This window comes from Danio aesculapii, chromosome 7, assembly GCF_903798145.1.
Source record: "Danio aesculapii chromosome 7, fDanAes4.1, whole genome shotgun sequence".
Lineage (NCBI taxonomy): Eukaryota > Metazoa > Chordata > Actinopteri > Cypriniformes > Danionidae > Danio > Danio aesculapii.
In genome coordinates this window covers 24,257,719-24,274,507 of record NC_079441.1, presented here as the reverse complement: position 1 = coordinate 24,274,507, position 16,789 = coordinate 24,257,719, and the positions used below count along the sequence as shown (strand labels likewise).

The following is a 16,789-nucleotide window of genomic DNA, read 5'->3' as shown; positions in this document are numbered from 1 at the left end:
AAACCACTGACAGAATGCATGCATATGTATGTGTGTGTGTGTGTGTCTAGTGATAAGGACAGTTTGAGTGGCAGTTCACTGTGGTGCCAGTCAGGACGTAATTAAACTGGAGAGAGAAGATTTTCTGCACCGTTGAATCGGATGTACACACACACACACACAGACACACACACACAGACACACACACACACACACAGACACACACAGACACACACACACACACACACACACACACACACACACACACACACACACACACACACACACACACACACACACACACACACACACACACACACACACACACACACACACACTCTCTTCCTCTCCCAATCCTACCCAGAGGCAAAAACACCCACTTAAGAAAAGATACACATGCACATTTTATTCTCCTTCAAATGTCCCTTTGTATGTATATCAACCCGAAATTTCAGCTTGAATAATGCATAGGGACTACACCTGACTGTGTCAGTGTATATACCTGGTGTTGCATGCGTGGGTTCCACCGGATGTAGTAAGTGACCCACAGCTCTAGGTGGCGCATGCTGGCTACAGGGTACAGCACCTGACTGAACTCCGGCGTGTAGAAGGGGTTTATATACAAAGAAGTGTCACTATTGATGTAAGACCACAGAGACACAGTCTTCCCCCGAACATTCTGGTGAAAGAACGCAAACAAAAAAGGAAAAATGAGAAATTTAGCAAATTAAGTATCAGCCATCAGTGTTGGGGGTAATGCATTACAAGTTTTTTTATAATTAACAATGCTTGAACAGTAACAGAAAGGCATTAATACTTTTTAGAATTCCACAAAAAAAGTGAGAATCATATTACATACATTCACAATCTTTCCATCCTCATTAATAATAATAATACAACATATTTAAATAAATAAAATAACAAAAAATAAATGATAAAGAAAAATAAGTAGCAGGGGAGTTGAAGTTCTCAAAATATGAAACCAAAATCCTCAAATGATGAATCTAAATTCCTTGCTTTTTGGCTAATGCATTACAAGTAACGCAGGTTACGTAATAATATTACTTGTCTAAGTAACGAGTAAAGTAACGAATTACTTTTTAAAAATTAAGTAATAATATTTGAGTTAGTTTTTTGAAACTGTAATGCAAGTTACTTTTTAGTTTAGTTAATTCTCTTTAAAAAAATAAATAGCTGAATTAAAATGAACGTAGTCACATTGAATCCCACACTCAATGAGAGAATGCAGGAACAGATAGAAACCAAGATGGCAGAGCCTTACATTTCTGTGATGGAAGGTTTCTTATCATTCTGAACGAATCAAAAAAAGGGAAAATGGCATTGTCTCATTGGAGAGTGATTCTACTGAACTAATAAGACCAAAAGTACAAAATTAGTAAACGCGTTGCTTTACACTTTCATTAATCTGTATATATGGCATATACTGTAGCTTGAGGGGCAGGAAGTTCAGAGGGAATCAGAAGATGAGATTAATGCTACATTATTATTTTTTGATGTGTGTTTTTTTTAAGGTAAATGAAGCTTTAGGCTATATGGTGCATTAATTGCAGAGCTCCTTTATTTTAAAAAAATCATACAAGTTATGAAACAGATCAAGCCTCTGCCAGGTCAGAAAAAGTAAAGCAAAGGTAACTCAAAAGTAACATAACACATTACTTATCATAAAAATAACTAAATCAAAACCCAAGTAACACAACTAGTTACTTATTGAGGAGTAACTCAATATTGTAATGCATTACTTTTTAAAGTAACTTTCCTCAAGACTGTCAGTCAGTGTTATAGAAAACGCTGAATAAAGTTAATAAAACAAAGTAGCATATTTTTTCTTAAATCCTAAAAATCTATTTATACGTTTTATATATTTTATTTAGGCGATCCTGGCAAGACACTGCATAGAAAAGCACACTGTTTTTCATGCACCTGTCAAATTTTGACAGATTTGGCCCTGCATGTTTTTTTTATTCTAGTTTTACTGTAGTTAAATTTAAAATACCTGTTTAAATATTTCGTTGTTGTAGTTTATCAATTTGCATCTGAAGATTTCAATTACAAATTGGACGCACTATATACACATACACACAATTTTTGTCCAAACAGCTTTCATTCAAACATTTTTTGAATAATAGGTGCCCTGTAAAGTATTTTTAACCTGTTCATCTGCAGTTTCTTATCTTAAAGGGACAGTTCTTGCCTTAAAAAGATGGAGTATTTAACCATCATCAAGTCCAAACCTTTATGCGTTTTTTTTTAGTTGAACACAAAAGATGTTTTGAAAAACGTTGGATACTGATATCAAACATTGATATCTATATTTGGAAAAAACAAATACTAAGAAAGTAAAGGCAGCATGGTGGCTCAGTGGTTAGCACTGTCGCCTCACAGCAAGAAAGTCGCTGGATCGGGTCCTGGCTGGGTCAGTTGGTATTTTCTGTTTACAGTTTGCATGTTCTCCCTGTATTCGCGTGGGTTTCCCCCGACAGTCCAAAGACATGCTCTATAGGTGAATTGATAATTGGCTGTAGTATATGTGTGTGTGAATGTGACTGGGTTGCAGCTGGAAGGGCATCCGCTGTGTAAAACATATGCTGGATAAGTTGGTGGTTCATTCTGCTGTGGCGACCGCCGATGAATAAAGAGACTAAGCCGAAGGAAGGTTAATAAATGAAAGTCAATGGCTACTGGTTTACAAATTTATATATCTTCTTTTGTTTGAAACAAGTTAAGTGTAAGTAAATGGTGACAATTTTTAATTTTTGGGTGAATTATCCCTTTAAGAATACACATTACCCTTTGAACTAGCCTTAAGTACATACTGTATGATTTAATACACCGGCAATACAGAATCAGCTGTAAAATGCATTGTTAACACAGCTGGTAAGGTGTTGAATCCTGTGGTTAGCGTCAGATGTGAAGTGGGACTGTGCTCTCCAACACTGTTGTTGCGGTGGACGACTCTAGAGGGCCACCAGAATGAATGTTTCATCTCCCTGATGTGCTCTACTCCGACTGAGAGTCAGCGAAGCATCCCTTTTACTCATGCTCTACTTCACACAATAAGCGCAGACAGAAATAAAAGGCAATGTGTGCGTGTGAGAGAAGACAAGCAAAGGCCAATATATCCCACTGATGACAACTCGCCTCCATTAAGGTAGAGGAGAAAATTGGATTTCAGAGATTCAGAGGCAAAGGTGTGATAAAAGTTAAAGAAAGAGAGAAATGTACAGCGGAGCACATATTTATAGATCAAGCATGTACTTCCACAATGCACCTATTATCAATATAAAGTGAGGCCTAAAGGTGAGAGCATATTGCCAAAGACTGATTAAAACTAGGAAATAAACTGAATTTTTAAAGAATGCAAATTGTATGAAATCATAAATGTGTAGCCCTCACTGCATCTGCAAGTCCAGTTAATCAGTCATTTTGACAGTAGGACAAACATTAAAATGGATTGGAGTTATACTTGAATATGGATTACTAGACTACTTGACCTCTGCTTCTTATACTGTAATTTTATTTATTTATATATATATATATATATATATATATATATATATATATATATATATATATATATATATATATATATATAAATAAATAAAATATATATATATATATATATATATATATATATATATATTTTTTTTTTTTTATTTATTTATTTATTTATTTATTTATTTATTTATTTATATATATATATATATATATATATATATATATATATATATATATATATATATATATATATATATATATATATATATATAAATACACTCAATGGCCACTTTATTAGGTACACCTGTCCAACTGCTCGTTAACGCAAATTTTTAATCAGCCATTCACATGGCAGCAACTCAATGCATTTAGGCATGTAAACATGGTCAAGACAATCTGCTGCAGTTTAAACCAAGCATCAGAATGGGGAAGAAAGGTGATTTAAATGACTTTTTAACGTGGCATGGTTGTTGGTGCCAGACGGGCTGGTCTGGGTATTTCAGAAACTGCTGATCTAAGTGTGCAGAAGAGGTATGAGGTGTGCAGAAGAATGCACAACACATTGAACCTTAAGGCGGATGGGCTACAGCAGCTGAAGACCACACCGGGTGCCACTCCTGTCAGCTAAGAACAGGAAACAGAGTACAATTCGTACAGGCTCACCAAAATTGGACAACAGAAGATTGAAAAAACGTTGCCTGGTCTGATGAGTCTCAATTTCTGCTGCGACATTCGGATGATAGGGTCAGAATTTGGCATCAACAACATGACAGCATAGATCCATCCTTGTATCAATGGTTCAGGCTGGTGGTGGTGGTGTAATAGTGTGGGGGATATTTTCTTGGCACACTTTGGGCCCATTAGTACCAACTGAGCTTCGTGTCAACACCACAGCCTCCGTGAGTATTGCTGCCGACCATGTCCATCCCTTTATGACCACAGTGTACCCATCTTCTGATGGCTACTTCCAGCAAGATAACGCGCCATGTCATAAAGCTTGAATCATCTCAGACTGGCTTCTTGAACATGACAATGAGTTTACTGTACTCAAATGGCCTCCACAGTCACCAGAACTCAATCCAATAGAGCATCTTTGGGATGTGGTGGAACGGGAGATTCACATCATGGATGTGCAGTCGACATGATGCTATCATGTCAATGTGGACCAAAATCTCTGAGGAATATTTCCAGTACCTTGCTGAATCTATGTCACGAAGGATTAAGGCAGTTCAGAAGGGAAAAGGGGGTTCAACCCGGTACTAGTAAGGTGTACCTAATAAAGTGGCCTGTGAGTGTATATCATGTTTATATCATTTTTTGGTTAATAAGTTTTAAATTTGTGATACAGAGTGGTGAGCCATAGTAGTAATTATTCTCGTTCTCTTGTTTGATGTTAAGTTTGTAATATTTGTAAGTTAATAAACATAATAATAACAAAGTAATAATAACAATGTACAAATTGTATGCCAAATGTACTTTATTAAATACAAGCCATTATTTATTCACACTTCACGTCACAAACCTTTTTGAGCTTATTTCTTCTGATAAACAAAAAAGACCATATTTTGGGAAAAAATATGTTTGAAATCAGTAACCACTGACTCTCATAGTATTTGTTTTTCTATTATGGAACTCAATGGTTACCGGTTTCTAACATCCTTCTGAATATCTTCTTTTGTGTTTAACAGAAAAAAAGAAACCCAAAGGATTAGAATGATGTGAGAGTGAGTAGATATTTTTCATCTTTGGGTGAACCCCTTTAACTGATCGTTAGCACAAATATCTAATCATCCAATCACATTGCAGCAACTCAATGCTTTTAGGCATGATTGTGTGGTCAAGACGATCTGCTGGATTTCAAACTCAGAACCAGAATGGAGAAGAAAGATGATTTAAGCGTTTTTAAATGTGGCATGGTTGTTGGCACAAGGACGTCTGGTCTGAGTATTTCAGAAACTGCTGACCTACTGGGATTTTTTTTTGTCACGCACAATCATCTTCGTTGTTTAGAAAATGGGCAAAAAGAAGAGAAAATATCCAGTGAGTGAGTTCTGTTGGCTAAAGTGAAACTAAAATGAGCTAAAGTGGACTTTCTAGAACACATTAAATGTTCATTAATATCAGGGTTTATCTATCATTAGTGTTTACTGACACAATAAAATTTTGTAAAGTGTGTTTTTTCTTACATTGCTGTCACGAACACTCTCACAGTTGTAGAGGAAAGTGCCGAAGCGGCAGCTGTACAGATGATCCAGAATGACCACCAGGAGACGTTCATTAAACTCAAACGCTGTTGGGAACTGCAGATGTAAGAGAGAGAGATAAAAGTTCAATAGATTTACTCTTTTAATGCATTAGACTCTAATTAGCTCAATAAAATGACTAAAGTGTTTTTCCAAACCTGTATGATTGCCTTTTTGTTGTACACAAAAATAGATATTTAAAATGAAATATTTGCTGCTTTCTGTGTTCCAAGTAACCAAAGTGATGTTCATGCTCCAAAACAAGCCAAATACAGACGTGGACAAAATTGTTGGTACCCTTCAATTTTGTCCTGGTTTCATTAGTTTGCTGTTTCTTATAACTCTGTTAAACCACAATTCAAAGGCAATATCTGACTTTCATTCCTTTATTTTCAGCAATTTTTGACTAATCTGAACTTTTTTCAGTTTCAACTTATTTCAGTGATCACATTGGGTTTTTCTTTCTTCAATGGAGGGGTACCAACAATTGCTGACGACTTATAATAGCTTTGTGTGAAAGTCATTTTCCACTCGTATCTCATTCAAGAATGTAAATTTCAATATTCTGTGCCAGGTTCAGTGTTAATGATGCTGAATGCCATGGCTTCTTGGGATATCACTTATCGTTCTTCAGCAAATATTCACATTAAGTGAAATCCAGCCATTTTGAAAGGAAAGTGACTTCTATTTAAGCTGTGCTTTATTCATCATAATGCTGCTGACAAGAGATAATAGACATATTTTTCTGGAAAATTCTGTTAATGTAACGACCTTTGTGTCACCAATTGCACAATGGAATTTTTTTATGTTAATTTATTTTAATGGTATACATTTATTAAACTTCATTATTATGCAAAACTTTAATGGCAATCTTATGGTGATATGCATGTCCTTTCTGAAGCTTCAAAGTATAATTCCACATCCACATTAACTGGAAGGAAACAACAGCTCAGACATACAAAATTTCTATTTTTCTTATCCACAAAAAAATAAACAAGCAAGTCACACAGTTTTGGAGGAGCACAACAGTTGATACAGATTTATATTCATACCTGTTTAGTCATTTGCCACACGCAGTCAATAAATTGCAAAAAGATCGGTGATCTGTCCTGATCCGCATGGTTTTTGTCCCCATGGCCAATTCTCTACAAACACAAACACACACAACGTAACAAATACCATCTGATAACAATTGAACAAGTATTATGGCTGATGATGCAACAATTTACCTCATCAGCCATCAGAATGGATAGACAGCTCTGTCTAGAAAAGCCATATTTTATAGTGTTGTTGTTTTTGTTACAAATCAAAGCTTTGCCTGTATCTCTAAGCATTCTTTTAACCAATTTCCATTAAGGAATTTAGCTTCACCCATTCATTCTGAGAGGAGCAGCAAAACAACCCCTAATATTCTCACACAATGAATGTACTGACTCCTTATACACTGTGCTACAGCCTGTGTCACTGATCTGCTGGGTTGGACTGCTTTCTCACCATATGCAAAAGTTCAGACTAGTTCCAGACCTCCTCATTCTGGTGATCTTTAACTGATTGTTTTATGCAGATACAAAGCCATTGTTCTGTTTATAAATGGCTAAAAGAACTGAGCTAAAGAAGAAAATGGGGCAGATGGCGAAATAAATGCTCTAAATGAGCCAGATGTTAAAGCAGATGTGCAAACGCCAAAATTTAACTCTCCCCAAGCACTAAATGTGAGGTTAAACCAGGAGTGGTAAGTATATGAGATGGTACTCACTCATGGCTATTAATTAGCTATTTGGCTTCAAAGGGGACCTATTCTGCCCCTTTTACAAGACAAAAAAAGTCTCTGATGTTCCTAGTGTGTGTATGTGAAGTTTCAGCTCAAAATACCACACAAATAATGTTTTAAAACTCTTTGAATCTGCCTTTTTTAGGTTTGATACAAATTGTGCCGTTTTGGTGACTGTCACTTTAAATTCAAATGAGATTGTGCTCCCAGCCGTCTTTTCAAAAGAAGGTGGAGCTACAAATGCCTACGTGTCAGCATAGTGGCAGATTCAAAAACAAGACTAACATCCTATGCTAATGAGGGAGAGATCGCCACTAATTAGCAGTGCTTTCCCCCTCTGGTCCCCATAATAGGTCCCCTTTAAAGCCATATCAGCAGCATTGGCTATATTTATGGCAACATTGGTAATAAATATTCAATTTACAATCATACCCATGGCCTCAATGCCTGAGAATGAGAAAATCGAATAGCACAAACTGCATTGTGATTTTAATAATTTGCAATAAATAAAGCATTTAAACTTTTATTGCTGGTGAAACAAATTATGGCCAGAACATTTTTTAAGCGCCACTGGAAGCTGTGCCAAATTGTTTTCAAGTATGCGATTCTGTAAACTCAGTTAACACTCACTGAGGCAAACTTGTGTCCGAAGCCGATCCACTCCTTCTCCATCAGGACCTGGAAGCCCCTGAGAGTCCTGTAGTAGGAGTCCAGCATCAGCATGGACAGAGACGTGAGCTGAGCGGTGCGATCCCAGCCATCACTGCAGTGAACCATCACAGAGCTCCCAGAAGACACCTTATCAGCCACCTGAATGGCCCCCGACAGCACCAGCTGCAGCAGGAGATTAGGTAGCTACATTAGATCATGCTCATTTTTATTTATACATTTATATCGATGTATGTGTGTGTGTGTGTGTGTCTGCGCGCGCGCATATGTACACATGCAAATACACACACAAACGCATGCATAAGTACACACACATATAAATAAGACCACTTAAATATTCTTCTGATGTTAAAACATCTGTTTTGTGTAAATAAACATGTCTAAAAACATTGTACCATTACATGCACCATGAATACCATTTTTATTTTACATTTGGAAGAAAGTATTTCACAGAATAAACAAATAAAAAAATCATTACCAAAAACTGTAAATCCTAAAATCTTTTACAGTTTAAAGTGGTTTCTTTATTTTTTCTATAGCTGTATATTAAAACGTCATTATATAGGAATGTATAACAACAAACCTTAATATGCTCTAGCCAATGCGTGGACTCCAGGCTGGAGAGCCAATGAGATTCCTCCACATTGGGGTAAACAATGTCCTTTAGCTTCTTCAGTGACTCCCTCATGACATGAATATTGTGAATGTCCAGAAAGACCAGTTCTGCGTTCTGATATGCATCATCACCCTCATAACCTCCACCCGTGGCCTGAAAGAGTTAAAAGTTGTATGCTTACACTGAGAAATTCTGCAAACCTCCGTTCACACTTCATGTACCTAAACACACTGCGCAGGGAAAAAAATATTAGTTCAATCATGCCATTTCAAAATGCTCTGTCAGCGGTGTTCAGCGTGGCACAGCTTTACATGGGTCCACTTTGTGGTTGGTTTTTGCATTATTAGTTTGGCAACACACGAGGACTGAAAACATAGTCATGCAAGCACACCATTTGTTTATTTAATACAAACCAAGGGTCCATGTCTGACTGGAAAACAGTAAGCAGCCCATACCTTCAGTGGATAAGGCCACAAGTTAGATATGATGAGGGAAAAAAAAAATTTCTCAAGAACTTCAGGAGATGATTTTGAATCTCTAACATCTGACAATATACCAAGGTTGTTGTAGTTTAGCAATTTTTTAAAAATTTGCTGTACAATTTCAGTTTAGTTTTACTTGATGTTAATTTTCATTAATGTTTTGTTAGTTTTAGTTTTAGTTTAGTTTTTTATTTTGTGAACGCATTTTTATAAACGTTCTTTTATCTACACTACCAGACAAAAGTCTTGTCATCGATCCCAGTTGTAAGAGCAACAAATAATAACTTGATTTCTAGTTGATCATTTGGAAAAGTGTCAGAAGCTAGATTTTTCAGATAAATCATCTGTTGAACTGCATCCCATTCATCACAAATACTGCAAACGACCTATTGGAACCCGCATGGACCCGACATTCTCTTAGAAATCAGTGAAGTTTGGGCAAGCAAAAATCATGGCTTGGGGTTACATTCAGTATGGGGGCATGTGAGAGATCTGCAGTGTGGATGCCAACATGAACAGCCTGAGGTATCAAGACATTTGTGCTGCCCACTACATTACAAACCACAGGAGAGGGCAAACTCTTCAGCAGGAAAGCGCTCCTTCTCATACTTCAGCCTCCACATCAAAGTTTCTGAAAGCAAAGAAGGTCAAGGTGCTCCAGGATTGGCCAGCCTAGTCACTAGACATGAACATCATTGAGCTTGCCTGTCGTAAGATTAAGCAATTGAATATGAATCCAAAGAATCTTCATGAACTCTGGGAGTCCTGCAAGAACGCTTTCTTTGCCATTCCAAATCAGGGGAGTCAAACACAATATGAATTCTTTTTCCATTGCACCATGACTTCATATTCTATACAGTACCTTGTTTGTTAAATGACAAGACTTTTGTCTAAGCAAAGTCAGACCTTACTGTCTTAATTAAATGATTAAAAATCAAGGCATGATCATATTTTATTTTGTTAAAATAAGTGTAGGCAACGCGGTGGGTAGCACATTCGCCTCACAGCAAGAAGGTCGCTGGTTCAAGCCTCGGCTGGGTCAGTTGACATTTCTGTGTGGAGTTTGCATGTTCTCCTCGTGTTCGCGTGGGTTTCCTCTGGTTTCCCCCCACAAGTTCAAAGCCATGTGGTATAGGTGAATTGGGTAAGCTAAATTTGCTGTAGTGTATGTGTGTGATTGAGCGTGTATGGGTGTTTCCCAGTGATGGGTTGCAACTGGTTCATTCCGCTGTGGCGCCTCCTAGATTAAAAGGGACTAAGCTGAAAAGAACGAATTAATGAAATAAGTGTAATTTAGAGGCCTTTCCCTTTTATATAAGCCAATTCTGATATCAAATGATCAACTAGAAGTCAGGTTATTATTTGTTGTTCCTAAAACTTGGACATTTGTCAGGTAGTGTATTTAGTGTCAGTTTCAGTTATTAAAATTTAGCAAAGTTAGCAGAAGATGTCCAGTGTAGATAAGAGCATGTTTATGTTTGTACAGCTCACATTAATTTTTGTGGAAACCTCTTAGTAATAAAATAGTTGTTTAAACAAACACTTAATCCAAAACCATACATATGTAAATAAGAAAAAAAGATGAAGAATTTAGAAATTCTTCTTAATATTAAAAATCATACTGTATATTTAGCTAAACATGCATAATTTATATTTTCGGGCAAACGAAGAAAAGATAGGACACATATAATGTTTATATAGAAAAGATGTTTTTATCTAATAATGCACCTAACTGATGAGTTTGGCTGTGAAAGCGCCATCTAAAGGTACTTCTAATAACAGCCACGTCAGATTTTCCACTACAGCTAATCATTATTTTACTTCAGTTCGTTTTTAGTGACTGTTGTTAGTTCTGATTAGTTTTAGTTCTTCATCTATTGCACATTTTTTTAATTGACACAAATGTTTTTTGACTAATAGTTTTAGTGTAAGTTTTTGCTTACTAAAATATTCTTGCAGTATATACACAGTTTATTAGTAATCTTCTAGAATCTAACCTTGTTTGCCACAGCATTGACGTTGGGCCTGGCGTCATAGATGGTGAGTTTGGTAGTACCATTGGCCTCCCGGATTAGGTCCAAATAACGCTCATCATCTTTGTTGCGCTTGCCGCTCATACCCACCAAAGGCTGACTACACCGCGTGATCACAGCATGGTTCTCTTTATGGAACCACGACAACACCTGAGAGTAAAAGGAAACACATCATCATTATAGAAAGAAAAGGCATCATCAAACAATAAAAAGTCCAAAATTTCTAGAAGAACAGCACAAAGAAAGAGATAAAAACGTGTATTGTATCAAATTGGTTATCTGCCATTATAAGCCATTTTCTTAATTTTTAGCGTTTGCTGATATTGGACAAATAAAATCCATATTTCTTTTTGCATGCTTATTTTTAATCTAGAACTTAGCTTTAGCTTTATTGTAATGCTCCCTTAAAAACACTAATAATAACAGTTTATCTTTAGCAGATCTCAAAAGTCTATTGAACATCTATTGTTCATTCTGTACGTTTCAATTTAGTGATCCATAAATTTACTTTTAGCATTAAAAGGGGAACTGTTATGCAAAAATCCCTTTTATAAGGGGTTTAAACACAGCTGTGTGGCAACAGTCTGTGAATATAACCAGATTCTGATTGTAAACATTTATTAGTTTTATTTTTTGATAAAAAAAAAACAGTCCTTGATAAAAACAGACTGCAGAAACACTTTGATTGACATTCTCCCTTTGAGAACATGTCATCGGAGGGGAAAAGCCCTGCACACTAGTGACTAGGGCAGAACAATATATTGACATAAAAATCGCATTTGCGATTTAGCAAAAGCTGCGATTGCCTTGAACATCATGTGAGGGAAGTACGGTGATGTGATCAGTAGTAAATCTCTTCCAGAGGGTACTCTCAAGATGCACAGAACAACCAAATATGCCCCGAAGAAACTCAGAAAATACCCGGGAAATACCAGTCTGTGGTAAATCTTTACAGCATAGGATAAGCATAAGATATTACAGCTTTTATTTGATCCAACAGGTTTAGTAAATACATGAGAACAACAACATATGGTTTATCCGAGTTCTTATAGTTTTCCTGATAATAATGTAATGATGAAATGCTTAGAATGCTAATACATAAATATGTTGCGTTTCTGTGTCAGAAGACACATCATTTCACAGACAGACTTACTTCAAACACTTGACTGAAGCTATTAAGTAACTTTTGAATAAAAACGTCATTATATGTGGTATTTGTATATAGGACATTAGTCTTGTTTTTGAATCTGCTACTATGTTGACACAGAGGCATTTGTAGCTCCGCCCTTTTTAAAAAGGGAGCACAATCTGAATTTGAATTTAAAGCGACAGTCAGATAAATGGCACAATTAGGATCAAAGCCTAAAAGAGGCAGTTTCAAACAGTTATAAAACATTACTAGTGGGGAATTTTGAGCTGAAACTTCACATACACACGTTAGGGACATCAGAGACTTATTTTACACCTTGAAATAAGGGGCATAACAGGTCCCATTTAAAAACGTATTTTACTTTTCAGAGTTGTACTTTTTATTTCATAGAGACAAAACAATATAAAGGGGGTTAAATATCCAACCTCATAAACCGAAAAGTATTATTACATAGAATCTGAAAAGCAAAGAAAAACTGAAACTGACATTCTTCATGCTATTCCAATCGATAGGTTTATCTGTATGCAACAGACATATAAATCTGACCACTCGACAGTTATAACAGCATATTCTGTGCTGTAATGCTGGTCATCTGTGATAAAACTCACCGGGATGCGGCAGCGCGAGCGAAACGTAGCGACCTTTCGAAGATCGTCTTCTGTGGCCTTGTAGGGAACTACAAGAATTGTGGGATAGGTGTCACAGAGCTCGTAGGTCTTATTGATGAAAGTGACCCTCCACTCATTATTGGGTAGACCCTGAAAAACACAAAAAAATAAATTTTTAATAACAGTACCTTAATTGTACACATAAAATTTTTAAAAACATTTATACATCCGTTTATAGACCAGAACAAGTTCTGGCATCTGGTCCTCACCTGCCTCCTATACTCTTCCAACGGCTCATACACGTTCCAGCCATTCTCCTCATACTTCTCCTGACTTAAAAAGGCAAAGAGTTGCTGCACAATTCAAAGAAAGAGAAAGCGAAGGAGTCAGTAACATCGTTATTTCATGCATCCTGCTACTAATGAAAGCTGATTGTGAAATGATAAATTGACACAATCACACATTTTAACACATTGAATCTATTAATGGACAATGGAATAATTTTTCATTAAGAAAGAATAAGAATAAGAAATGGTGAACAAATTTAAAAACTGACCATTCCGTGAGAAAGTGGAAAAGCGTATTTGAAAATAATCTCAAAGATGTCTCTTCGACTGTGGCCTTCTTGCTTCAGAGCAAATCGCAGGTTCCTCATGTCCTAATACACACACACACACACACACACACACACACACACACACGCGCACACACACACACACACGCGCACACACACACACACACACACACACACACACACACACACACACACACACACACAATGTAGTTTATCATGTTAAATGTCAAGCTTTCAAAAATGAGAAGCTAGTTCTTTTTAACATCTTAATTCTGTTACAATGACTTCATATTGATAGAAGCAGCAGTAAAGTTTCTCTAAGAACAGAGGAATGTACTGAGATCTATAGAACATATTCAGAAATAATTTCATAGCAATATTATACCTATACAAGTGGTTTATATTTATTTATATAGAATTTTATAGAATTGTTTTCCTGTCCAAAAAATATCATCATATTTATAACTGAATTATCAAATGATCATAACTGCATTTACTCTTTGAAACACTGTAAAAACAGTAAATTGTGAAATACTATAATTATTCTGATATGCTGAATAAAAATAACATTTAATTAAAATGAAAATGACTATGAATGGTTTCCTTTGCCTTTTTTCCTTTAAAAATGAAACTGTTTATTATCTCCAAATTGCTGAACAAAAGTAAATGCATAGTTACAATAAAAAGGGCTTTGTGAGGGTGATACCTTGCAGGTGATTTCAAGCCCGTAGGAGTTTTCTCCTCGACTGGAGGCTCCGCCCATCTTTTCTACACGGCTTATGACACCTAAGGGGATGTTCAAGGTAACTGGTGTCTCCTTAAGAAAAGTGAAAGAGATCATAAATACAGTAATATTAGTAATCACGCACATACTGTAAACACCTCAGAAATTACATTTTTCATTCTATTCAAATAATAAAATATAAAACACACACAATCACAAAGCACAGTGCAAATCCTTTAGATTCTGATTGTAAATCAGAATGGCCACAACCAACTCCAGTGTTTTATAATTAAAATTAAAATGAATAAACAAACAAAAAAATAATAATTTAATTAAACTAAAAAAGTGTGAGCCCCAGATTTTGAAAACCCTATTAAAATACATAGTTATGTGCAGAAATTACCACCTTGGAGAGTATTTAAGTAAAAACAAAATGTGAATGAGACTTTGCATGCTTATGACAACTGTTGTTTAGTGTCACTTGCTTGGTTATGTCATTTTAAATGCAAAGACGACATTGTTATGACAACTTGACCTAAACAAATACATCACAACTGGGGTCCATTCTTTGTACGTGGATTACTCAATTAGCTTGATTTGGTTATTGACTGTTTGTCATGATCCAGGATCATTTCGTTCTTCAAAACTCATCTAGAGAGTTTTTTACTTTACTAAATTTGCAACGATCGCAGAGACATCGCCTCTTGCGTTATTTAAATCACATGTATGAAAGCATTCAGGCTTTCCTGTAAAATATAATGATGACTGAAGAAGTTGTGGTAGGTTATTCGGATGTGGTGGGTTTCTTAGGTTATTAAAGGTGTTTTCTGTCACTACTTGTTCAGCCTGCATTAATGCATTCAGTGTATGCTGCACAATTAATCATTGAAAGATCGGGATCTCAACACCCACGCAACAAAAATTATAAATGATGGTGATTTGCATATGTTTATTAATCCTTCGAATCGCTGCATTCAAATCTGTGCTTGAAAAAAAGCAAAAATCAAGACAGAGATTCAGTCTTTAGTTTACAGTTAAATAACAAAGAATTACTGGGATAAGTCTATAGCGTAGATATAATCACTGATGTTTTTGATAAAGATTACATACACTATCATAAAACTTGACACTCAAAAATTAAAGTTGTAGGCAGAAGCAATTACATTATTTAAACAATAGGTAGCGACAACCAGTCATCAAAAATATACCACTGAATAATTCTTCAAAAATGAGATATCTAACAATGAAACATGAAGATTTATGAGTGAATAACTGAATCATTTACTGAAAATGAGAATAAAAATAAATATGGGTTGTACACATTATAACGTTAGATTTATACATTTAGTGTAATCAGCAGCAGTAGTAGTAACAGCGAATTTTTCACAGTACTGAATATTTTATCATTTATCTATTTATCTATTTCAGCTGATTATTTATTCATTTCATATATATATATATATATATATATATATATATATATATATATATATATATATATATATATATATATACATTTTATAATAATTTTTGGGGGGTTTTCACCTTTATTTGAGAGGACAGTAGAGAGTAGAAAGCATGGGAAGTAGAGAGAGGGAAAGGATCGGCACAGGACCGCGACCGCGAGTGCATGCGTCGGCGCACTAACCACTACACCACTGGCACTGACTATTCATTTCATATTTATTAAAATTACAGCTTCTAAGTCTTGTTAGAATGAAAAGTTTCTTGCAGTACTTTTTTTAACAAATGAAAAGCAAATTACATTTGTCTCCTCCCCTTTTTGGTTGATCAGAAAAATGGTCCGATCCGTGACTAAAAACCATAATGTTATCCAAACCGTGAGATTTGTGGTCCGTTACACCACTAATTGAAACTGTCATTACGCTGTCAAATAATTTTTAGAAGCGTCATTAATATTTAATGACATTTTAATGTTGTATTCAGCTTGTTCCACTGTAGTTGAGGTCCAAAAATATTAATGACGATGTTATGAAATTATGATATTTATAATGACTTAATGACAATCATGTTTATGCCAGATTTATGATAAGTTTTGTTTTCTTTGTAATGTCAAGTTCTCATAACAAATAATGTCATCTTTGCATTTAAAATGCCATAACTGAGTGAATGACACCTAATGACAGTTGTTATAAGCATGCATAAAACCTCATTCACTATTAAGACTATAAAGATTTCATGACAGTCTTATGAACACCCCTTCAAGTAAACAATTTGGGTCATAGCCATTTATTATATTGGATCTATGCATTGTGTATGTTTTTTAAGGGATGCCCACTGTCTTTGACATCGAAAATGCAGTCTAGCCTAGATCTAAAACACAAAACTGGTGGGAATTCCAAACTGAACCGCCAATGCAGTCAGTGTTAAGTGTGCATTCTTGCATTGACTTTTCAATAATTT

The 16,789-nt window shown here is 35.5% G+C and overlaps 1 protein-coding gene across 2 annotated transcripts in view; it reads right to left on the bottom strand.

The window, feature by feature from the left end:
* mtm1 (myotubularin 1) overlaps positions 1–16,789 on the bottom strand; it is a 32,771-nt gene that overhangs the window by 3,286 nt on the left and 12,696 nt on the right. For both annotated transcript variants that reach the window (XM_056461360.1, XM_056461361.1), the window contains exons 5-14: positions 14,348–14,458; positions 13,624–13,725; positions 13,337–13,420; positions 13,068–13,217; positions 11,274–11,459; positions 8,762–8,947; positions 8,140–8,343; positions 6,791–6,883; positions 5,682–5,795; positions 482–658 (exon numbers count right to left, since the gene is read on the bottom strand). In XM_056461360.1, the coding sequence (XP_056317335.1) occupies positions 482–658; positions 5,682–5,795; positions 6,791–6,883; positions 8,140–8,343; positions 8,762–8,947; positions 11,274–11,459; positions 13,068–13,217; positions 13,337–13,420; positions 13,624–13,725; positions 14,348–14,458 (1,407 nt within the window). The remainder of the gene's footprint in view (positions 1–481; positions 659–5,681; positions 5,796–6,790; positions 6,884–8,139; positions 8,344–8,761; positions 8,948–11,273; positions 11,460–13,067; positions 13,218–13,336; positions 13,421–13,623; positions 13,726–14,347; positions 14,459–16,789) is intronic.